Source organism: Tachysurus vachellii, chromosome 18, assembly GCF_030014155.1.
Source record: "Tachysurus vachellii isolate PV-2020 chromosome 18, HZAU_Pvac_v1, whole genome shotgun sequence".
NCBI lineage: Eukaryota > Metazoa > Chordata > Actinopteri > Siluriformes > Bagridae > Tachysurus > Tachysurus vachellii.
The window spans coordinates 13,102,116-13,127,372 of NC_083477.1; the positions used below are offsets into that span (position 1 = coordinate 13,102,116).

General features: G+C 41.3%; 1 protein-coding gene across 12 annotated transcripts in view; it reads right to left on the reverse strand.

The window, feature by feature from the left end:
• Positions 1-25,257, reverse strand: part of LOC132861698 (BAH and coiled-coil domain-containing protein 1) — a 67,478-nt gene that overhangs the window by 9,885 nt on the left and 32,336 nt on the right. For 8 of the 12 annotated variants that reach the window (XM_060893259.1, XM_060893255.1, XM_060893258.1 and 5 more), the window contains 17 exons: positions 20,720-20,902; positions 12,328-12,453; positions 9,990-12,149; positions 9,620-9,746; positions 9,294-9,499; positions 8,894-9,052; positions 7,385-7,629; positions 6,519-6,873; positions 4,850-5,719; positions 4,325-4,494; positions 4,057-4,193; positions 3,867-3,977; positions 1,676-1,802; positions 1,363-1,564; positions 1,103-1,276; positions 388-561; positions 65-312 (listed from right to left, as the gene is read on the reverse strand). In XM_060893259.1, the coding sequence (XP_060749242.1) occupies positions 65-312; positions 388-561; positions 1,103-1,276; positions 1,363-1,564; positions 1,676-1,802; positions 3,867-3,977; positions 4,057-4,193; positions 4,325-4,494; positions 4,850-5,719; positions 6,519-6,873; positions 7,385-7,629; positions 8,894-9,052; positions 9,294-9,499; positions 9,620-9,746; positions 9,990-12,149; positions 12,328-12,453; positions 20,720-20,902 (5,774 nt within the window). The remainder of the gene's footprint in view (positions 1-64; positions 313-387; positions 562-1,102; positions 1,277-1,362; positions 1,565-1,675; positions 1,803-3,866; positions 3,978-4,056; positions 4,194-4,324; positions 4,495-4,849; positions 5,720-6,518; positions 6,874-7,384; positions 7,630-8,893; positions 9,053-9,293; positions 9,500-9,619; positions 9,747-9,989; positions 12,150-12,327; positions 12,454-20,719; positions 20,903-25,257) is intronic. The other 4 variants (XM_060893264.1, XM_060893260.1, XM_060893254.1 and 1 more) reach the window with 3 other exon arrangements.

Sequence of the window (25,257 nt, forward strand, 5' to 3'; positions counted from 1 at the left end):
ATAAAAGACACGGTGCATTATTATGCACTTTTTTTTATCAATGAACTTCCTGTTCTAGGCTCACCTTGCTAAGCACTCCACGGAGCATGGAGCTCTTTCGTGTGGCTCGCCTCAACCTCTCGCTGGTACTGGAGAAAGACAAGAGGCCTGCAGGTTTCCGATAGTGACCAGCCCACAGCTTTTCCTGTAGTCTTGGACGACCTGGTCTCCTCCTCACCCCCAAGGTCTTAGTTGTATTGTCTGGTGTTGACCTGCAGTGGGGCCTTTTCTTTACTTTCACCTCACCTTCTGCATTCGACCAAAGTTGGGAACCTGCAGGATCTTACCAATTAGACGAATGCAAAATACAACAAAAAATGAAATAATGTTTGTGGGTTTTGTACTCACCATACAGCTCCTGCCTTTCTCTTTTATTCTTTGCCTTCTGATTGACTTCCAGTTTCACAACAGAGGAAGGGGAGGGGTCTTTTAGGATGGAGCTGGATGGGAGCTCCCTGGAGGGTGGGACTTTCATGATATGGCTTGCATCGATGTTGTAACTGCCTTCTGCTTCCTCTTCTTCTGTGGGATAAACAGCAATGACAGTTTGATTTTGAGTTTCATTAACCCTAGGTTTCATTAACCTCTCCCCGTTAATTATGTGTAGTCTGTGCAGTATCTGTGTATGGGTATATGTTTCTAAGTGAGTGTGTGTGTAGAGTCAGCTGTTGAGCTGTCGTATGAGACAGCAGGCTGCAGCTGTGGTTGTGTGTCTGCCAGCAAGAGACTGGAGTGAGAGGTGTCAGGTGTCCACACACCCCCAGACACTCTTGTCATTTACAAGCCATTCATCAACACCCTCTCACTCACCTCCGCACACACAATCTCACACACTCTTGTCTTTCACTTGTCAGCATTAACAAATTAACATCTCCTCACATGACCACTGGGGGCATACTAAGTCTGAGAATTTCTTAATTGTTTGCACATTACTAAGACTTTTTTTTTTTTACAATTTAGATCATAATGCTTAATAAAATATGAAAACTCTGATGGTAGCTTGTACAATAAGGACATTATTTAGGTTCTGTCAAAGGCTCATGATTAAATAGGTCAGACTCACCTTGCTCAGAGGACTCTGTATCCTCTGCAAAGGTTTCCCCTTCCTCTGTTGCATCCTGTCCTTTGGCCTGAGGCTGCTGCACACAGGCTGAAAGTCGATTTAAAGCTGCCTCACTTTTCTTCTTACTATTCATCAGGCCCTTCCAGCTCTCCTGAGTGCCGCTGTCTCCACTTCCTGTACACAGAGACAGAGTGAGAAAATAGAGAGTTAGCACCAAATTCACACATATGAGCAACATTTAGACAGTGATTATATTTGACCTGTGTCACTTTGGCCTTCAGACTCGTTGGCCGTCATGTTAGAGAGTCTGGAATCTGCTTTTGGGCTGCGCTGAGAAGTGTACAAGTGAGAAGACCCCAAGGTTTCTCGCTCCTGGATGGTTTTACTGACAGCAGTTTTGGACTTCAGCTGTGTTATGTGGTGCTCATGGAGGCTGCTCTTTTGAGAGGACTGCATCTTAACCTGAAAGATAAAAAGAATTGCAAGGACACAATATTAAGTGAACTATAATGGAAGTGTGTGAGGCATGTAGGACTTGAAGATCAGTGATAGATAATGACATGATGAACCCACTGAGGAAGAGACAGTAACCTGTACAGCTCCAAGACGACCAAAGCTCCTGTTGGACAGCCTCCTCTTCTTCATCAAATCCCCACCTCCTCTTCCTGACTCCTCTGTCAGTAGCACCACCCCCACAGACCTGTCATTCAAGCAATGCCACAGGTTTAACAACACAAGACTTGCATACTCAGTAAAAATGACAGAAAACGTATATTACTGTGGCTGAGCATTGTAGCATTTCGGCTGCATTTCCACATCACTGCCATGACACATCTTTCTTACAGAGAGAATGCCCTTGCATTTCCCTGGCAACATGCCCAAAGAAGCACACAAACATGTGGCAGACTGCACTCAAACAAAGAGATTAATCTCCCTCCTCCCTTTCCTGTGCCATTTGTTACTGGGAGCTTAATGTGAATCGCAAGCAGAACCCTTGGTGCAAAAGAGGGAAACCTCATTGACTTTTTTTCTCCCCCATGTCCCACTTCTTACATAACAGAATTAGAGCAAGTGTGTTTTTTGTAGCCTGCTGTCTGTGTGTCCAGTTGTATTTGTGCTAAACGTCTGTGTACGTGTGTCTCCGTGTGTTTACGTATGTGATACCATGCCCTGGGGCAGCATGATTGACAAGCTACGGATAGGGGCTGCGATGGTGTGTGCTGTCCCCATGAGGCAAGTTCTGCTGCACCACACAATGACAAACATGATGTGACACAGCCCCTCCCTATTGGGAGATCTCCCAGCATCTAATTAAACACAACTGATTATCTGGGAGTTGCACTCATTTTCACACACAAATACAAAAAAGCACACAAACCGCACACAGAAACACAAACACGCTCACACACACACACACACACACACAGATACACATACACATACATGCACACTTACATATAGCTCATTGTAGATAAGGTGTGTGTTAACCTAATACCTAATGCTAATAGCTAAGGCTAATAGCTAACGCTACTATACTTCCCTATATCATAATACACTAAATAAAATGTGTTATGTTCATACAATAAATATACGTTTCTGAAAAAAAAAACCACATGAAAAAACACGTCATTATCTGAGTTACCACCTTGAAGGAATTGTGAGAAATAGCGATAACATGAAGGAAAAAAGCGTGTGTTATGAACAATAGGACAAAATGCATTTTAGCGAATCGAAGATTCTGGCTGCTTGCCTGGTGACTATAGCAAGATATCCCCATCATCAACACACACACACGCACACACACACGCACACACACGCACACACACGCACACGCACGCACACACGCACACACACGCACGCACACGCACGCACGCACACGCACACACACGCACACACACGCACACACACGCACACACGCACACGCACACGCACACACACGCACGCACGCGCGCACGCACGCACACGCACACGCGCACGCACACACGCACGCACACACGCACGCACACACAGTTTTCTAGTATGTGCTAAAGGGATTCTGGCTAACTGCCCATACGTCTGAGTGTCACTGTCAAGCAGTATCATGTCGCGGCCAGCGTGGGGACATGACTACAAGGGCGGAAACAGAACAGAGGTGACACAGCAGCGGGACAGCTGGGAACACAATGGAAGACTGCCCAGAGGTCCCGAGACAGAGTAAGACAGACAGAAAGAGAGAGACAGAGTGACACAGAGAAAGTGAGAGAGCCTGTGGGTCCTGATGATGGCGTTAATTGAAAAGTAACAGGCTCTCTCGACTTGTAAACCAGGAAACCAAAGACACGGCACTTGCCTGAGAACAAGAACCAGTATGACCTTAGGCCTAGTCTGCCCTCCAATTCACATGTGTAAATTATGTGGAGTATGAGTTATTGCACATATCAAAGTGAGGAATTAGCAATTACTGTAGAAATAAAACAAATGCAAGTAATATATTCACATTAAGTTACCCTTCATTCATTCAGCATCAGGCTTCAACTACTGTATATGAAAAATGAAAGTGTGCTTCTTTACTTTAAACTTCTACATCAGGCATTACAGCATGCAGCCTGTATGAGGTATGATGCAATTCAGACTCTTTACTGGCTATAACACTCAAATAGGCTTCCTCACTGGGGTCAAATAAGTTCCTTAGTTTCCACTTTATAGAAAAAGGTGTGGTCTGAAAGATGAGGGGCTTATCTAAAAGTGTGCATATGTTGTGGAAATAGAAGGACAGGTTACTTACTTGACTTTCTTTTGGGATTCAGGGGGAGCCATAGGCCCTAGACCGGTTGATTTCCGCTTTCGTGGTCGTCCAGGGCCCCGACGTGCAGGACTTCGAGGAGTCTCCTCTTTCCTGAAGAAAAAACAAAGTTATGGCTTTACAATTTCTTTTAAGAGAACTAGAAATTAATTTCTGGTTTTATTGGCCTTACTGGTGGTCATGCTTCCTCTGAAGTTTGACTAACTCCTTCTGTTTCTCTTTGTAGCGTCGTTGCAAATCTGCCAGCCTCACTCGTATAGCCAATTCCTGACTGTCTATAGCATCCATACCACCCTTCACAGGACACACCTAAAAAGCAGAAGGAACCAGGATCAAAAGAAAGAAATCAAAGGTTTGGCCAAATGGTATGCATTTAAAAATATATAAAGTGCATCAATACAAAACAAGGTGAATAATAAATTAAGGCAAAAGTTCATTACAGGCTCATGGCGAGGTGTCCAATTGCATTTTCGCCGCAGGTTTAGGGTTCTTTTGGCTGGACATTGCTTCTCAGCATCTGCAATACTGTTTGCCTTGGAGTCCAACTCCAGGGCACGAGCCACTGCCAAGGTAGCGAAACTCTGGAGGTCAAATATCAGTTGCTCTTGTCCTGTGTCAAGAGAAGATAAGGATACTAACTACTGAGTTGCTATGTGATTTAGGAGCTGGGATCATTTCATTGTTTTATGAGACAGCAGAATTTAAACTAATTTTTATTAATATATCTCAAATTTGATTGACAAGGGTTGGAGCATTGCATGTGATAGTGATTGAATAAATACGTCAACAGATTTAAAAGCACTGTAGACCAATGTGCTAATGGGCTAATCAGCCTTAAAATGTTGCAAAGTTTTTTTACAATCTTTTGTTTTTGCTCAGATATAGAAAACAAAGCATTGATTTTGCTTTATTTAGTGAAAAGTGTGTGGATCAAACTAGCATGACGTCTGCTCACTATAGCTCACCTTCACTTTTGTCTGTACTGTGGTGTTCCTGTTGGCGCTCCAGATCAGCCAGCTCACTGAGGAGCTCCATGCCATATGTACTGGAATAGAAGGGGACAGCACAGCCCTGAGAAGTGGTGGAAGCAGGTGGGGAGGGGGGAGGGCAGTCGCCGCAGAAAGCAGCGGCGATCAGGAGCTCCAGGCTCCAATAACTTGGCACAATTGGCTGTGAGAATGGAGTGAGACTGGTAGGAGATGAAGGAGCAGAGATAATTTGGACACAGTCTTCCTCCTGAGCTTCCTTTTCTATCTCTTTTGCCACTACCTCAGTGCCCGTGCTGGGTTGGAGGTCAGCTGGATTAAGTGGAACACATGTGTGTTCGGGAACTTTGGCTGTCTGTGGATTCAGCTCAGAAACAACATTTTCCTTCTCAAGAAGGTCACCATCCTCCTGACAGACTATGGTCGAGTCCTTATGTACTGGATCCTCTAACCAGCTACCAGGACACGGTGGTGCTTCACAGACTGATGACTCTTCAGGGTGGCAAATGAGCATTGCTGCCTCTCCCTGTGCTTGTTCGTGTTCCACAGGCACAGAGCAGCCCACTGTATCCGGCTCTCCATTCTGCTCCAGTGCAGCATGTGCCTGCTCTTGTGCCTGCTCTTCCTCACTCTTTTTATCCAGTGGCAGCTGAGAATCTGTGATGGGTCTTACTATTGCATGGCACTCTGGCCCTTCCCCAATACTGGACATAGGGGCTGGAGCATGCTCAACTGGCTCAACTGGAATGGCTTCAAGCTCAGCTGGTTCAGCTAGTTGTACATCCTGTGATGAGGGCCCACTTCTGTATCCCATGGCGATTGCAGGATAGCTGTATCCTGGTGGAAGATCTGTGGAAATAAAATTATTTTGAGAGTGCAACAATTCATCATCTCAAACAAAGTACGTAACTTATAATACTTGCTAAGCATTGTAAGAGAAGCCTGTGTAGGACGAAATCTGCTTAGATTTGCTCAGCTGATACCATACCGTTGCCATACTAGGCATCTGAAGAGCTATCGAGTAGGAGCATTGAAGTAGTGCTGCATTTATTCAACTTATCTGGAACGTTAATATCATCTGACACAGTAAAGCTCTTAGTGAGGTGTTAATGAATAAGTTGTGGACAAAGAGAGGCTAGTGGAGGCTGGGTCTCTGGACAAAGTGATTCTCGTCATTACTGAGGTGGCAGCCTTGGAAGACAAGCTGCCGGTCATTTTCCGCAGCTTAATCAATCGTGCGCTTGCCAATGCAGCCACCCACACAGAGCCACAGATTCTAAAAGCAGCCAGATTGTTCCGGCATGAGTGTTGAGTAGCTCAGTGTGGATAACGATCTACATATGGTGTTCTTGATTTGTAGAGTGAATGACTGGAGTCACTTATGCTTCAGAAAAAAGACATGAAGGTGGGCGTACAAAGACTGGTGCGATGGTTTGATGTGTTTTCTTTGAAACTCAACACAAATTCCAAATGGCCTCTAAGGCTGACATGCTGCCAGGCAAAACTATTTGTCAGCATAATCTCTACACAGGCCAAGTAGATGCAGACACACAAGGTTCTGAAAGCAGATGCTGTCATCATCACTTGTCAAGTACAATAGATGAAGCTTTAAATCCAGATAAAAAACACAAGTTATAGACAGTCTTACCTGGTTCCATAGTCTGAGGGTAGTCTTGTGGTGGCTGGCCCTTTGCTCTCTTGTCCTGAGTTTCTGTTATATTGGGTAGCTGCGATGGAGCAGGGCTAATAGCAGGGGAACAGGGTACAGTAGCAGCAGGACTTGGGACAGGGCAAGGGGTGGAGGGTGTGCTTTTTGGATGAGGATGCATACATGGTGACTGACAACATGGCGACATGTGTGCGGCAGAGGCCCTGGGTGGCGATGTAGCCCGGTTCGAAGAGCCAAAGGTATACGACTTGGTAGCTTTGGGGTTCCTGGGCTCAGAGAGGATGTCCTGTAAGTCCACGGTACATGCACCATGGTCCTCGGGTTTCTTCTGCATCTGAAATAAAGAGTGGACAAATGAAGGCAAAGTGAATCCATAAACAGCTATTTGCTCTATCTTTTCATTCAAATGTCAAACAAATATGGAAAAATTTGGCTAACAAAAAAAAGTAATAACTTTGATAATTACTTTTTCTGTCCTTTGAACTAAATAGTTAACTAATGTGCACTGTATTTATTATTTTTGAAAAATCCAATGCACAGAATTTTAACTGTAATCTATGTAACCTTATATGGTTATTTTGTTATTAGATGTTGTTTTAATATGTTTTATAAAGGTTTTTTGAAAAATTGAATTAAAGTACTCTAGCTTATATGTTGTATCACATAGAGTGTGTTGTGACTTGGTTATATCTAGCAAGTAATAAGTAGAAGTGATATCTTAAAGAATCTTCAACATTTCTCAAAGTGTATGGGGCAAATGTCTTCTATATAATCATACATGGCCATTTTGTGTGACTTTTGCCCATCTGCTGTACAACTCTAGCATCATATGTATAAAGACATGCCTGGTTGTGGGTATTTCTGTGCTGAGGCTCTATGCTGTGTGCCCCTCTGTGTTGCTGTGGTGGTTGAGGCAGTTGCTGATGGCCAGGATGTTGCTGATGCTGCAGCTGCTGATGTTGCTGGAGTGCATACAGTTCTTGTTGCCTTAGAAACTGGGAGCGAGAGTACACAGCGGGATGCTGCATGTGGGAGGGAGGCCCCCGGGCCCTGTACACTGGAGGCCATAGACCCGGTTGCTCCATCACATCTAATAAAACCGAGAGAAAGGGGGACTAAATTTTTTTGCAATAATTTTATTTCAGAATATATACAGAAAATCAATCAACAATGTCAACTTTACTTACACAAGTATCTGCTCATAGAGACACATGCACAAATACAGTACTCTCTTACTACAGCCTACACTCAGGGCACTGTAGTAAGACTGTTAAGCCAAACAGAATACACCCACATTCTCTCTCACATACATGCTGAAAAATATATAACATGCTTTGTTCCATATTTAAAATTCTTTGGAATATTTGAGAAACATTTTATTTCATGATAATAATAGTGATAATAGTGATGATGATGATGATGATGATAAAGAGGAGGAGAAGGAGGAGGAAACATGGAATGGAGACATTTGTTTCAGTCCAGACTGAGATTTATGTTCGCCTGAGAATACATCCTCAGATTTAGCTTCGATTTGGCCAGTCTGAGCTAAGAAAACTGACATATCCCTTAAAAAATCTCCAAGAGCCACCACAGGCCTGTGGAAGATAAGTTCCCATTTTTGTATCGTTGTTAGAGTTTCAGCTCATGAGCTTAGCTAGGCCCAGTGTTGTTCTTTTCCTATATTTCTCACAGCTTTTCTTAACTCTTACACATTCAGTCTAACCCTTCCTGCTCAATACCTTTACCCCAATCCTCAACCTCCCCGATGCACCATGGACCTTGTTCTGAAATGTTAACCTGGCTCAGCAAATACCACCCAAGGGAAGACTTTTGTCAATGTGCTTTCCGACTTAGCTTAGACTCCAACAGAAAGCGGAAGAAAGCAAGCTCTGTCAAGGATGAAGAGCTAATTAAATTTCACAGCCTGTTTGCAGCAAAGAGGCACGTGTGGACTAGATGGTCTAGAGAAAAGTCAGGTGTTTTAGCACAGCAGTGGCCTATGTATAGACCTGGGAATGGGAAGAGCAATCAGACAATGCAGATTCATCCCTATGGGTATGGGGGTGGTGGGGTCCAAAGAAACTTTCTGGATTTTAGGGACAGAGGTTTTATCCATTAGCTAACTACTAACACCACACAAGCAACTTCACTTTCTGTGCTGTAGTTCCATAAAGTCATTCTCTAGATGTCATAAAACAGTGATATTCATCAGTCATTGTTGAAAGATTCATATGAACAAGCCCAGAAAATCTGCAAATTAGTAGGTAAAATAAAATTGTCAAATGATACCCATAGAAAATGATTGCACATAGAATGAAATGTGTATAGGAAGATATATAAGGACGTCAGCATACCTAAGTGATGCGTGGCTGGATGGGAAGTAGGCTCAGTAGGTAACACAACTAGCTGGGCAGAAGGGTCCTGAGGCAGGGGTAATACAGGCTGGAGTGGAGCAGGCATAGTTGCAGAGAAACCAGGGGGAAGATTCTGGTGGAGACTGGTGTGGCTTATTCCTGAGGAATAGAAAGACTGAGTAAGCAGTATGTTAAATTCCACCATTATTTGCACCATCTTGTACATACATGGCATAGTACACGATATTCTAATATTCCGTGTCATACAGCACACAAATTATTTCTCATTATTGTAATTATATTAACCACTATACATAAATGCATAAAATAGAAGAAGAATCATGGGATTTCATGTCTGATTTCCCTTTCTGTTTCCCACAACAATCAGCTAATTACACACCATAGGAATGGCCTGTCATCCAAAGGGAAGGACTTGCTGTGCGAGGCATCCAGTGGTGGTGTGCCGAGTGTGCATGTGCCGCAGGGTCTCCCAATTGGCCTGACTGAAGGGACGTGCCACTAGGCACCATCAAATGAGAGGGAATGTCACCTCGACAACTATTGGAGGGATGAATCCTTGCAAATTCAACCCTTTCCTTGTTGTCCCTAAAAATGTACATAAACAAAGGTTAAAGGTCTGAAGTTGTGCAAGTGATCGAAAAGTTTTTTTTGTTTTTTTTTTTGTTATGTTTGAGCTAGATCCTGTGTCATAAGGTGATTATTTACCTGATAAATGATTCTTGCTCTCTGTCCAGGCATGGATGACCCCCACTGATGCCCATGTGTTCCCCATTCATTCTCTTTCTGTCCTCCTCTCTGGATGAGTCTGTGGGATACATGGGCCGTGAAGCGCCTAAAAAAAAATACATTTTATTTCACCACACTTTCTCTATCTATGATATATGAGATGCTATCTTTTTAATAATGAAAACTGTCTGTAAAGTAACAGCTGTACAGCAGCGTCTGTAAGTGTTCTCTTACCCTGTGCAAGTATTTAAACAAGCAAAAGTATAAACTGTTTCCACTTTAGGTCCTGAAAGGCACGCTGTTTAAATGCTTATTTGTGTATGACAAGCATGTTAAAATTAGTTTTTACCTTTCATACCAGAGTGGATCCGCCCCTGGCAGCTGCTTGGATGGTTGTCAGGAGGTCTGCAAGTTGGTTCTTTCTGCCGCGCCACAGCAACTGCGATACCCACAGGAGGTTGCCGCACCTCCCCCTCCCCATGAGCTACTTCCCCAATCTCCCTGCTTCGTCCTCCACAGTCATGGCGTTCACTCTCACTGGTTATGACTTTCCTGGAAGGCAGGGTTGTTTTGACAGTCTGCAAGGTGCAGTTTGTGCTGTTAGGTCCCATTTTGATGCTTCCCAGTCCTCCAAATGGGGTTTTCTGGGACAGAAGAAGAGGCTGCTGCTGGTTGCTATACTTAAGAAGGTTTTTCATGGCACTGCCCTCTCCCTGTGGACCCAAAACCTCCTGCTGGTTCTGTGCAGGAGCAGGTGGGGGACCCATTCCAGCCGACTGGTGTTGATGGGGCTGCTGCCTAACGCTGGCAGGTCCACTGACAGACTCCATGTAAACCCTGCGCTGATCCTCCTCCAGGTGGATATGATGGGGGTGCATTGCCCATGGTGGCACAGGTGATTGCTGATGTGAATGATGCTGTGAACTGTTATTATAACCATATGGAGACATGTCCATTTTCCGCTTCATCTCTTGACTGTTACTGGTCTGCCCCAGCTCTGCTGAGGGAGCACCTGAACCTGTTCTGCCATGCTGCTGGTGGCGGATACGGGCTACCTTTTGGCCTTCTCTCTGCATGGAGCAGCTCCCACCTCCAGAACCAGGCCCTTGCTGCGATATGGTCTTTGCAAGGGGTGAGGAGTTAGGAGTTGACCCAGAATGTGAGCAATCCCTAAAGGATTGTGGATTAACATTACTAAGATGAGTTAACAGATGGCCAGTTTTGGGCTCCTGTGTCAGAGCGGATCTATATACCTCTGTGTCTATGCCATTGATGCAGTCTGCACTATGGGAGCGCGCAGCCTGATGCTGCCGAGTATGGCTCTGCTGCTGTTGCTGTAAGTGATGATCATTGTTGTGCATCCAGTCAGGGGCTTTTTCTGCTTTTCGGTAGGGATGCTGCTTTTGTGGTGCAGGCTGCTGCTGTTGATGTTGATGCTCCTGATGTTTTCGGTGCCAGTTCCCAGAATGCCCCACACCCCCACTTGTCTTTTCCATTGCCTTTTCTTTGGTACTGCTTCCCCCACCAGCCACACCCTGACATTCAGGGTTTCCCAGTTGAAAGGGACCTCCAGCTTTCTCCCCAAGGTGGCCTACAGATGGTACAAATGTGGGTCTGGTTGCTTTGGGTTCTCTTGCTCCACTGCTGCCAACCCCTTTTTCATGTAAGGAAGAATTGGTTATTGGGGCAGGAGGAGGGGGGCAGAAAAAATCCGGGTGATGGTGGGAGTGATGGCTGTGGTGTGGGTGTTGGGTGTGATGTGGATGACTAGTATGGAACTGTAAACAGTGAAAGCTGCCTGGATGCCCCCCACCAGTTGCTGAGCCCACAGGCAAAGGAGGAGGCACAGAGTAGGACAACGACTGATGTAACACCTGACCCCTTTCTACACAGTCAGGAGGGGGCTGCTCACTGATTCTCATCTCTCCACTCACAGCTTCTTTCGTACAGCGCCCAGTACTGCTGTTACCCATGTGTCTTGCTTGTGCATTTGTTGAGTCTCCAGGACCCCTACCCATGCTCTCTCCTCCACAGCTAGGCATGGATCCTTTGGACCCAACCTCAGCCCGAGAGTCTCCATTCTGCATCTTTCCATTAAGTAGACAGGCACTAAGAGGTTTACTCATGCTCTGTGAATGGTCCTTGTACTCCATAAGTAAGGAAGCTTTGTGCCTCTCCATGGCATTCAAGTTGTCCATAGTGGAAGAGTGATGAGAATGGTGTTGAGGCTGGTGTGAGTGGAGGTGCTGGGGTTGCGGATGTTGGTTATGGGAGTGGCGATCTTTTGAATCATGCTTACTGCTGGGCCTTTCTTTGTCCTTTGTTCCTGAGACCATGCCTTTGTCTATACTGGCTTCCTTAAGACTCTTGTGCAAGTTTACAGCACTTCCTGTGTCTCTACTGCAAGAAACCTGGGTGTTCCCTGGCTCTGTCCTTGACATGGGTGGAATGCTGTGATTGGCTGAAATGAGTGGAGGTTGGGAAGGAAGGCTTCTCAAGTAGAAGTTTTCTGGGAGAATGAAAAAACAGAATAGTTAATCATTCAGGATGCCAAAGTGCTACAGTTTCCGTGGGCTCTAAAGCTTTAGAATAAAAGTATGTATTTGGATTTAAAACAACAACAATAAAAATATGAACAGATCAAAATGATGCTAGAATAATAAAAATATGTTAGATGATTTACCCACCTTTTTGGGTGTCATAAAAATGATGTTGACCATAGAGAACCCCACTGTTGGCATGGTGATCCAAATGACTTATAGGAAGGAATGTGTGGGCTAGACTTCCTGAGAAGCGTGGGTACCCTGGGGCTGCTGGGAGAAAAGGAAGAAGAGTGATGAGAACCAAGAGCAAAAAGAAGAGAAACAAAGTCAGGCAGAGCAAAGAAGGAAATGTAAACAAGGCTCACTAGACGTCATAGGAAAAACAGAAGGATTATGCTTTCCCTCAGCTGTTAAAAATTCTGGTCACAATGTAATACTTTCATTAGTTCATTACAACAAGTGCACTCAATACACCATTAGCTAGAACGATCGGATATCATATTTGTCATTCCTTGTTCTTGCGATGCAAAATACAAGACAATATCTTGCTAAATTATGTCTTAAACACACAGTTTTTACTGAACTCATTGCTGATGGAGAAGATAATGAGGTTTAATAAAAATAAATAAATAAAAGCAACAGGAGCATTTGTTGAACACTAATGATCCATTGTAACAGCCTTTTTTCTTGTTGTTACATGTCCATGTTCAAATACATTTTTTTCAAAAACTTTTTTGCTTAAGTATTTAACAAATCTGATCACAATTTTGAAAAGCCTGTGATGTTTCTGCCCTTAATAAAAGTTAATAGTCTTAACTTAGCAGATAGTCTTGGATGATTTAATAACAAAGGTTGTGGCTCTTATGTATTTGTTTTTACGTGTTTAAAATGTGAGACAGTTTTGATGCTGAACTTCTGTTGATTCAGTTTTGTGCAATGCATTCAGGCAAATTAACACACAGAAAACTAGGACAGCCAAAAAATAAAAATAAAAAATAACGCAAATAAAAAATCTTGTTTCAAATGGTGGGTTTTGTGATATAAAAACCAGACAGACGTTTTTCCACCCTCAAGGTGAATTTACAGTGTATAAAAATTAAGTTAAAAGCAATCAGAAATCTTTGTATCTCTTTCTTAGGAAAAAAAAAAAAGGTGGAGGCCTTATTATACAAGTATGCATATCTCTAAACTAAAACAGCATCTTTTGTTTCATTACACCATTCAGTATCTTTTGGGTAAAAGTGTATAATCATGACACAAGTCTATCTAAAATTAGCAATATTTCCTTACTCTTTCTTGAAAAACATTCATCCATCTAAATGTAAAGGCATCTTCTGTGCACAATTCACTTCAGGTCATCTAACAAATATTTAGTATTATTCAGGTCTAGGTAGGTCATTCAGAAACACTGATTTTTTTTTTTTATTCCTGTATTGTTTTGGGTGTATGCTTTGGATCATTGTCATGCTGAAAGGTGAAATTCTTTTTCATTGTCAGCTTACTAGCAGACTAACTAGTATTTGTAATTATTCACTATTTCCTCCACCTTGATAAGGTATATGGTATATGTTCTTTTTAGTTTTTGCACCAAACATACCTTTTGGAATTGGATTCATCAGACCATAACACCTTTTTTTTATATGGTTTAGGGCGGTTAACCCAATGTGAATACTGTAAGAGACATTGTCACATTCAGAGAGTAATCGGTACTTGTAAGATATTCCTGCAGCTCCTATATAATCTTGCCTTAAGTTGCTTAGTATCCTGTCTGGCATTTTTTTTTAATCTGATAAATTTTGATGGAATATTCTGTCCTTGATGTCAATAAGGTTCTTTATTGTTCTATCTCTATGTTAAGTATGGCCATTGTGATGCTTTATCTAACGTTAATTCTCTTATTTATCCCACTCTTAATTGATACAGTTTCAAGCTTGCTGAACTGAGATACCACGTATTCTTCATTAGCTCTTTGTGGACCATGGCTTCAGCAGCCAGAACAAAGAAGATCCTACAGAGGCAGCTTATTTTTATTTGGAGATCAGAATAATTTCATTAATGACTGCGGTATGACGATTATTTTGAATATTAAATTAAATGTCATTGTTTCGTTCAGAACACAGCCACATCCCAAATTATAAAAGGGCACGCAGACTTCTGCACCCAGGTTACTGTACATACAAAAATTACACTATATATTACACACATATATTTATACACTATAATTTCACAATGAGTATGGAAACATTTTTGACATAATTCACCTTTGTTATATTTTTTACATCATCTTGCATTTTAACAGTGGTGTATAGACTTTTTTATACATCCATTGTACATCAGCATTTCAAGAGGCTATAAGCCAAACACTAGTGCTCAACAAAAAAAGTCTCTGACTGTACCACAAGAAGCCCATGTGCCCTCGTGCATACCTTAGAATCCTAGTGAAACATGCAAAGAAGAAACAAGGCTTCTCCTTTAAAATCACAAATGCTAATGATGTTGATATTCTGGGGGCACATCACTTTAATCAGTTAATCTTACATGTGATCATTTATGAAGAAGTCTGCAGAATACTTATGTTAGATCAATTATATTGCAAACTGAGGCAGAATTTTAAAATGCAGATGATTTCTAATTCACCAGATGCGTGACAAAGCCAGATAATTAACCCAGTTAATCCATTCCTCCATAAATCTCCATCACCCATTAGGTCTAAAAATATCTTTGGCCAAGACAGCAATACTTCATATTCACTGTTATTGCATGAAGTATAGCAGAAGGACAGAAAAAGAGCAGAAATAATATTCACTATATCTTTATCTTTCTACATAATGTTGACAACTGACAAAAATATGTTATTATATTCCAATAAATGATGAAAATCTTACAAATATTATATAAATTACAGAACTTAGATTTTTAATATTTTTACACAAGTCATATAGGTTTACAATAAAAATGACCAATAGCTTATTATGTAAAGACCCTTGAAGGAGTTAAATTTTGTCTTTGGATGCCTCTAAATCTTTTTGCAGTCAATTGAATTCTATCTTTAGGTATGACACAAAAATGTTTAATTCAACCAACAAATGGTGGGTTTTAAATTTGCACATACTTTAAGCATTACAAAAGCTCACGGACACACTGCTTCTGCCTGTCGTTATTCCTGTTTCTACCATAATATATATCCTTGTGATGAGAATCTAATGAGACAATGAGACAATGACATCCTGTACGTCCCCGTCTACTCTTTTTAGACCATGTTTTAGACGCCAGATGAAATCAAGAAAATCCCACAGAAAAAAATGCCAATCTTAATTAAGGGTTATTAGAGTCATTTTACTGATAACAAATGACGTGATTTAGTTTTGTTTAATTTTTTTACCTCACAAAATCCTGCAATTTTAAGTTTTACAAATGGAAAAATCAAAGGACGCAAATTATTTGTCATCTGTCAACTGTCAAAATTCAACATTTGTCAATTTGTCAAAAGGCATCAAATAATTTGTTCTGCTCAGTTTATAAAACTGTTGCCTTGCTACACCCCTGATACTGGTAGAAGTAACAATACTACCCCTTAACAGAGATATGGATGGTCTCTCCGTTGACACAATTCATCACAGCGGTAGTTCTTGCCGTTTGTCACCAGCTTCATACGTCACTATAGGCTAATCACAGAGGACGTTGACAGCACATTCAGACAGTCCTGGTTTGAAGACTGATTTTTCTGAACTGCCACAGATGATAATACGATACATTTTTCTCCCCCACCGCTTGTCAGCGTTAATGAGCACTCTCATTAATGGTCATTTATTTAGGACTTAACGGATATGAGAAAACTGTTCTTTGTTTAAAAAAGCTTTTTCTATTATTTTACTGCAAGAAAAGCAAAAACAGCATCATATAATAGAGCAAGCCTTGCTGACTGTGAATGTGTTTTTCCCTCTTCACTTGGGTTAGTAATCCCCATTTCACAGTGCAATCTGGCTGTAACTGATAGCAGGAAGCTGCTCAGTGCTGGTTAAGGGGCATCACTGGATAGGGAGTGTGGGCAGCCTTGGGGTGGTATAGAGGTTCATTCAATTATTAATCAGTTTAGTAGAAAAGAAGTTAGCAGCAATCGACCTGATGTTGGATATTTTTACTGCCGAGTGCTGATGCTAACTATGTTAATGTAAAGTCTGGCTGGCATGTTTGTATAAAGCAGGTTTTCTAGAGAGTGACAGAGACCAAATTCAGCAGCTCTGCTGTCCTATTGAGACCTTCCAGCACCTGTGAGGTTTTTACCAAATGGCAGTCAGCAAGAAAGAGATTCTGACAGACAAAGTAGACGTTGCTGCAGCTGGAGAGAAAGAAGAACTGAATGGAATTAAAGACTGTTGACAGCAGTTGTATGTTGATATTCAGGGGTTTTAATATGGCAGTGGATGGCAAAGTTAAACTTAAGTGGAGTTTGAGTAAGATGATATTTTTTCCCATTTCATATCATTAAAAACACCAACACTTTTTTTCAGTTTTAAATATCTACCATAATGAAAATAGCTAACTAATGAAAACATATGATACACTGGTATCATACACTGGGTGCTCAGCCCATTAACGTCATCAGGCTTCAGGGATGTAGACAAAATTGCAAACGCACTTATCGGAAGGTGATTTGTTTCTACATCACAGCAGGGAAGAATCCAAAAGATTTAAGGAATGCAGTACAATATACACTGCTTCTACATCAATACCTTCCACGTTGTATTTAATTCTTCAAGGTAAAGTTTAGCAGAAATCAAAGATTGATTAGGTTTATGGATTTCACTGGTAGCTGAAGGAGAGGAATGCAGTGAAAGTGCTAAGGCGCGAGTTCTCAGTAGAGTGGTCCTTTATGATTTATGCAAAAAAAAAAAAAATAAATAAAAAAAAAAAATCTTGCAAATTTTCCTTGTCTAAAGTTAATACATTTATAAATTCTAAATAGTTCCATGAATCCATATTGCAAGAATCAATATTATAAAATAATTGTTAAAAAAAATAATAAATAAAAATAAAAAGCACGTTATCCTAAATACCAGTTCCTGAAAAACTGCATCACGTTCATTATTGCGTTTTCACTACAGCTTCTCTAAGAGATGTTATTAGTGCTTTACCAGTGAGATTTCCATTGATGTTGATAGGTATGTAGGGCTTTAATATTAGCCAATTTTACCTGTCAAATGATATATTGGTCAGGCACTAGTGCTATGCCTGATATTTTTTCTATTTAATTTACCTTTTCCCACTGGACAGCTTATGCCTCTTCCAATCTCCACACATGCCACCAAATACAAGCTTTCAACTGTAAACAGGCTTGAGTAAATTGCATTAGAAACGAAGGAGAGAGATAGCAAAGGGAGTGACAGCAAAAAAAAAGAGAGGAGGGACATGCAGAACTGCTTGTCAAGACGACTAATTGAGAAAATGTGACAGGGAGACACTTACAAGGCAGAGGAGAAAAACGTGAAAGACTGTTCTCTGTGATTGTTAATTGAAAGGAAGGGAGACACGGAGAAAAGGGTGGGGACAAATCAGAGGGAAGAGGCACTGAAGATATGCTTGTGTACTGGGAGCTAAGAACAGCTGTGTGTGAGCCGTGGAAGATGGGGAAAAATCAAGTGAGCTGAGGGGCGCAAGACGGAGGAAATGTTAGGCTCTGCGTTTGGTGTAGTTAAAGTCATAATTTGGACACTAGCCAGCAGGCTTCCAGCCCTGAGTTTTTTCCTTGTGTTTTTCAGAGTTTGATTTCTCCCTTTCCAAGAAATCAAATATAGTGTGTGTTTATAGACTCCATTTGCCAGGCTGCATGCTGACGATGTCATAAGCCTATTTATAGCATTCTATTCGTGTGTTACTGTAAAGTTAATACAGATATAATCTGCCAACTTGGAAAAGACAACCTTGGGGAAAAAAAAAGGACAGAGCTGCGTTACTGTAAAAGTTGGGGGAAAAAACCCTTTATGCAATCATTTTTATTGGGAAATTCCACGGAATTTTATCGGTAATAAATTGTGTAAGTGTAAATGGAAGCCAGAGATGATTGGTTAAAACTTGACCTAATATAATTCAGTGGAAATTATCTGGAAGGATAGTTATGTGAAAACATATGAAAAAGACAGCCAAGAGCAAAAGAAGAAATAACTGTAAGTGTTGTAAATACGAGTCAGTAAGTATGACGCTTGGTCATTTGAAGCAAGGACAAAATTCTTCCACAAATAAATGAATTTCTCAATAAATAAACAGATGTTACTGGGTTGTATCATTAATGATTCAGAGAATGGGGTTGAGAGAAGATGTCAGTGAGGAAAAAAATTCAAGTTTAATCTTCAGTAACCAGTTTATCCTGATCAGGATCATGGAGGTTCTGGAGCCTATGTTGGAAACACTGGCTACAAGGAAGAAACGCACACCAGTGCACAAATCCTATAAAGATCATAACATGCACATTCACACCTAAGGGAAAAAAGCTAAACTACCTACCAGATTATATAACAATTACAATGCAGTAGAATGCCAATAATGTCCCAAGTTGAGAGTATAGTGTGAAAATTAGCCCGTCTATTTTATAAAAAGGCAATATAGATATTGCAGTATTCCAAACTTTCCCACCAATCCTCTCTACTGTTACCCTCTAATATTGCACTACACTAATGGACTTGTTCTGCAGCATAAATACAGGTACACGAACCAGTAATAGACAGACGGCATTGATACTTCATCCAGACATGGTTTTGTATGTTTATCTCCACCAAACATTTGCACTGTAAATTTGGTTTAAGAAGTAATATAGTTAGATACACCGTACTATATTTAGAACAGGATTATCCATTTTTCTCATGTTTACAAGTGACAAAAGCAAAAGATGCAAGAGAAGGACTATTTAAAGAAACGTTCATATTTCAAAAAACCCTTACAAAGGCAATAGGCAAAGACAATTACACACACTTGCACACCAATGCTGCTGGCAGGAGACTGTAGGCACCCATGGAGCAGAGGACAGGCTGGGTAATTGTGCCCCTCGTTTTGATGACTCGCTTTCGATGGAAACCGGAGAAAAGACAATATGCAATTAACTTAAAGAGGGAGTGAGCCGAACACAGCTGATGAAGGGCTGGGATTCAATCATGCTCCCTCGGTTTTCTACACAATTAAACTGCAATAGAGATAATAGCCCATCATAATAATCCTGCTCATAATCATCCTTATTACTTTTAGTAACGTCCCTACTATCATCGTTCCATTTCTTCAGAGAAGATGACTGACATTGATAGCACGAATGTTTTTCTACCCAAGTCATTTTAGCAAGTAAAAAGTATTCACAAGCCTGAGGTTGACCGTTGCAGTTTTTTTTTCCAAGCACATACAGTATGTTGTCATTTTTAGAAGAGTACTTAGAGGGATGTCTTCAATGCTAGTGACACCTTAGCTGGGTCAGTGACCAATCATACACCTAGAGCAAACGCCCATAATCCTATCTACGGGCAATCGCTTTTCACTGTGTACACTTCAAGGCGAAACAGCTGTCTATGACCATTCTGTCAGCGAAACTGTTTCCTTAACGGTTCTTTGGCTAGATAGAGATTTAAGCTTCCTAAAAGGAGTTCTACTTGATAAAGAGTTAGTATGCTATAGGTTTTCCCTCTAAAAAATGTAAGTTGCTAAATGTATTTAAAAAAAAATAAATCCAATCACTGCTGTACCATAAAGTTCTGCAATAAAAGCTTAGAAAATAATGGTCATAGGAGATACGTTGTGATACTGTGAGACCAGTGTGCATGGAAACCAATAAAACGGCTAGGCTGGTAACATTACTCCAGGGCATGACAACAGTGTGGTTCCAAATTATACAAATGACAAAGAGATGGGAGCCTTATGGTTTATGGGTATATGCAGCCTACCCCCAACCCGCATGTCTCTCAGCTTGGTCTGACCGGCACCTTGGCATGTCTAGACAACTGCTCCTTTATCTTTATTCCTGTTCTTCTAGCAGTTTTGTTCACCATTGTCATCCTGCAAGTGATGCTGTGATGGTGGCCAGAATCAGAATGAAGGGAGGGAAAAGCGATCAGAATTTTAGCACACCACTGGCCGGGAAGAGCTTGGGGTCGTGAGTGCGAGGAATAGCAGGATGGGAAAAGCCACACTGTCTTTTAGATGACAGCTGCAACCACTGTGGACTGTGTAGCATTTTATTGCCTGAGGGGTGTGTGTGTTTTCATGTATGTCTGTGCGTTTGGGTAGAAATGACATTCTTGCTGACGTGTACAAACGACCACAAGATTCTTTGGCTGAACTTTTGCCCTCTTGTCACAATCTGGAAAACCACTAGGGTGGGGCCTTGAAGACAGTGGGAACCAGAAAGACCTACTTGGACTGTAAACTCAATGAGAAAAGCAGCAGGCATACAGACTTTCCCAACACATAAACGCTCTTTCACTCTCTTTCTCTCACAAACACACTCAGGTATATGGGCATGCATAGCTACACAGGACAATTGGGGTAGGGATTGTCTTACCTTCGTGTGAGTGTGGGAACCAGATCTGGGAGGCGGTGGAGTGTGGCCCTCCACGACATGGAGGAGAAGAGGGGGAGGATGGAGGTCTGGAGGGGTGAGGTGGGTGTGAGGGAGAGGAACCCAAGCTGCTGGCAAGAAACGTCCCCATAAATGAGGCCGAGGAGTTACCCATCAGTCCACTGCCTGCATCCGCACAGGGAAATAAGAAATCAAGCCAAGGGAAAGGAAAGAGAGAAAGAGAAAAAAAACAAGGATTAGGATTATGAGCTTCAGGCAACTATAGCAATGGTGGACAAGTCTGAGCATATGGATTCATTTTCTGATTGGTTTGCCATCTGCAAAAACACCTGGCATACTGCTCTGATACTCGTGCTCACTACAGACCTTGCATCAACATCTGGATAATTGATCTTTCTAACATTGATCCAACCATTCAAATATTTTGCAAAGGGGAATTTTGCTGAAAGAGTTCAGCAGCATAGTGACACAGCAGGTAGTGTTATTGCCAAGGTCAGGGTAAGGGGATCAATCATGAGCGCTGTTTGGAGTTTCACATGTTTTTCACCATGAATGCCTGGCTCTCCCATCAGGTTGCCTCCCACTTCTCAAAAACATGCCAGCAGGTGGACTGGCTATTTCAAACTGCCTCAAATTATGACCTGGTGTGTGCTGTGTGGACTCCTGCAACAGACTATATCAGGCATACCAATTAGGACATATAACTTCTTTAAACCTTGTGTTCCCCATGAAAAAACTTATATCCAGGAAAACCATGACCAGGATAAAGCACTTACTGAAGACGAATGAATAAATGAATAAGAAATGCTTCCGTTAACTGCTGTTATAGCAATATTCTCAAAAAAAAAAAGAATAGGGTCAAAAAATGGTCATGTCACGACTGTGACACATACATGCTATGGAATCCATTATTTAAAAACAACCTGTTTCCATTACAGGTAGCACCGTGCTGGAATTACTGTTGCCCCACAGCATCAGGGTCCCTGGTTCGATCTAAAGCACGGGTTACTACCTGGGAGATATTTTGCCTGTTTAACTGTGGGTTTTCTCTCTGGGTTCTCCAGTTTCCTTCCAAATTTCCAAACATGTTAGCGGGTTACTTACAGAAACACTATATTGCACCTATCTGTGAATGAGTCTATGAAAGTGTCTGTGCTTTATGTCCTGTGTATTCCTGCATCATGCTCAGTGTTTTCAGGATTAGTTCAAAATAATATATTGACTATACACTATCCACTATCGAATGATTGACCGCATGACTTAATCAACATAAATAAACATTATTATGAAATTCAGCTACCTTTTTCAACATTTTCTGCTATTCTTTCAGGTATTCCTATATGCAAATTCTAATCTAATCATAGATCATAGAATGCAATACATGTAGCTATAGCAGCCCAGAGACATATGGACCAAGCCTGGTTTCCGCACACCCGACTGGACAGACATCTCATCTCACAGCTGAATGCGCACACTCGGTCTCCTTCCCTCTCACATACTCCCTTGTGTTCCTTTTCTAATCCCCAATTTCTTTCTCTCTCTCTCTTGCTTTCTTTCTATTATCTGTTTTTTTTCCAATCTCTCATTCTCACGCCCTCAATCTCTCCCTGAACCCTGCTCCATTTCTCTATTTCTTATCTTTTCCTCCACCATACCATTCATCGTCCTTCTGGAATTTTCCTCCCAACTCCTCTTTCTTCCCGGAACTCACTTTTTCACTTTCTCATACTCGCACATTCAATGAACAAAAGTGTTCACGAAAATAGCAACAGATTGACCCTCAGTAGGTATGATCTCGTTGTGCTTTGACCTTACTTTTCGAGCTGCGTTGCTCCAGTCGGACGAACATCATCATGTGGCCTCAATTTCAAGCAGGTAAACACTTTGTCTTAACTTTAGAGAATGACACTAAGATGTATAGACTACATTACCCAGAGGCCCAGAGAGCGCTCACTGTGCTCTCACAGGGTTTCTGTTTGCCTCAGCCCTGTAATAAATGTAGCAGTACTGCAATCTGTTCTGCACCCACTCCAGTATGTGTTTAAGTAGACAATGATGAGTAATTGACCATTCAGAACAGCACCTCTGTAAACTGGCCACTGATTGCCCATTATGTGTTATGGTACAACCAAGAAAAAAAGAACATACTGATTAAGCAAGGCTTAAAATATGCTACTATTACTCTGGTATATTCTTTTGACAAAGACACCTGAGGTAAATTCCCCAACGTCAAAAACTTACATGGTGCTGAATATGTATGAACATACGGGTGCTGTTTTTAAACTAGAAACATATAAATTACAACCCCTGAGACTGTGTATTAACTTATTCCAAACACACCGTATTCAGTCGTTTAGTAGTAGATGGGGTTATTAATCAAAATGCTATGATTTTTTAAAACACTGCAAGTAATAAGTTTCTCTAGAATCTTAAAGAGGTTTACACATTTTATTTCTCTTGCATTTTTAGCTCATTTTCTTCCAATTAGGGAATTCTATATTCCCACCTGCTAGCTAGTCCCCCTGTATTGCACGATAGCTAGCAAACAGAAAGGCCACCAGCCAAAGTATGTGAATGTGTTGTGAATTAGGCTTTGCATCTTTCCAACAGCTGCTCGTCCGATGTCATCGGACAGTTTCGCATATTTTGCCGTAAGTGTTAACTGCTCTCTTACATACAGAAGACGCCCACAGTTGGTTAGTGTTATTCCAATCTGCATTAGAATAAAGAAAGTGCAGTTTTGACATTTTATATATATATATACACAAAATCTTTGATCAATGCATCTATGTGCAAAGAATAAACTACACCTGCTAACTAGACATGTTCAACAATGTATTCCACAGGCATGCAATCCAGCTTTCTGCATGGTCACCTTTTCTACGGCTGTTTGAACCTGGAGTCACCATTGCCATCTAAACACTTCTACAGCAGCTTGTTCAGCTCGATTGAAGGAAGAAATAAACAATGATGTATTTTGCAAACACTGCTACACATTGTGATTTTTTTCTTATTTTCATGTAGCTAATGTTGTCGTATATATATGACATGTATATACACACACACACAAACACACACATATATAAATATACACATTTATATTTCTGTAAAACAAAAAAAATGCATTTTTTTATTTGACAATATTAAGCTTGATTGTTACAGTAACATCACATTTTTAAACTGAAAGTGTTCTACTTTGTTTTGCCTTTAAATACATCAACACATTCTTTCATAAAGCATTTTCTTTATTAGTTTCTTCATTCCTGATATACTGTGTGTATATACATTCGAATGTATTTGTTTCTAAACAGTGATTGAATTTCACTGTGTTATTGTTGCAATTTGAACATACTGCACAGAGCAGTTACTGTGGCTGAAGGACTGAGAGGACCTTTTGTTATATACATGTTAGTGGAGTGAGGGTTCAGTGAAAAACATGGTTGAAAAGAAACTCCTCATAGCATCATTCGTTTTCAGTAGACCTCTTTCTAAGGACATTCACTCCACAGGCATCAACATGCACCAACACATTTACTGAGCAGTGTGATAATCAGTCCAGCATGAGTTCTTTCCTCTCTATCTCCACTCTCCACCCCACTCACACCATATTTTTTTACCACCTTTAACCTTTCCGTTTGTCTTCCTTGCTTGTCTCTTTTACTCTTTTCTTTCTCCATCACTCACACACACACACACACACACACACACACACACACTACTTAACCTAGAGCATGTCCTGGAGTGAACAGGTGTTGTAAGCAGCCACATCATCGCGTCCTCCCTCCACATTACTCTCCCTCTTCCTGCCTGTGCTAGTTCACCGACTCTAATAATTTGATCACACCCACACAGACGAAAGTGGAGCAAAAGTAACAGGTTAGGGGCTGCAGCCAAGGAAAACAGGCAGCCAAATGAAGCAGAGATCTAGGGTGTGAGAACATGAATGGGGTCTGCGCCACTGTTTGCTTAGCAGCTTATTAAAAGGATGACTTGGGCTTCAGCAAGCTTGCAACAACTAAGCCAGTGCTCATAACTGCCTGTTTTTCCCTCCGCTGTGTCCTCTCCTTCAGACTGCATTTATTTTCAGCTTTGGCATATGGCCCTAATCGGTGCCAGAGAGCATTTCTGTGGATGATTCGGAAATGCAACTCACGTGCGTCATGATAATAACCTGCAACGGAAGATCGCTTTATAGAATTAAGGGTTTAGAAACTGTCTTTGCTTACTTCCATACACAAATGTATAAACTTACAATTACTATGCAATACGATTAAAATGTTCTTGTTTACAATCACTGCACACAGCTGGGTCTACGTGTGTTTTTGTGCCGAAAAGTCTGTGACAGACTGTGCAGTTGACCTGAGGACAGGCAGGACAAAAATGAATAAAAAGATCCACAGGCACATGAAAACAAAGTATATGTGATTTGGGCGATGCACAACATTAATAAAAGCACAATTTTATTCTGATCTGAGACAAGTCTTGATTGAATTTTTTTTTTGTGGTTTCACTCACTGAAT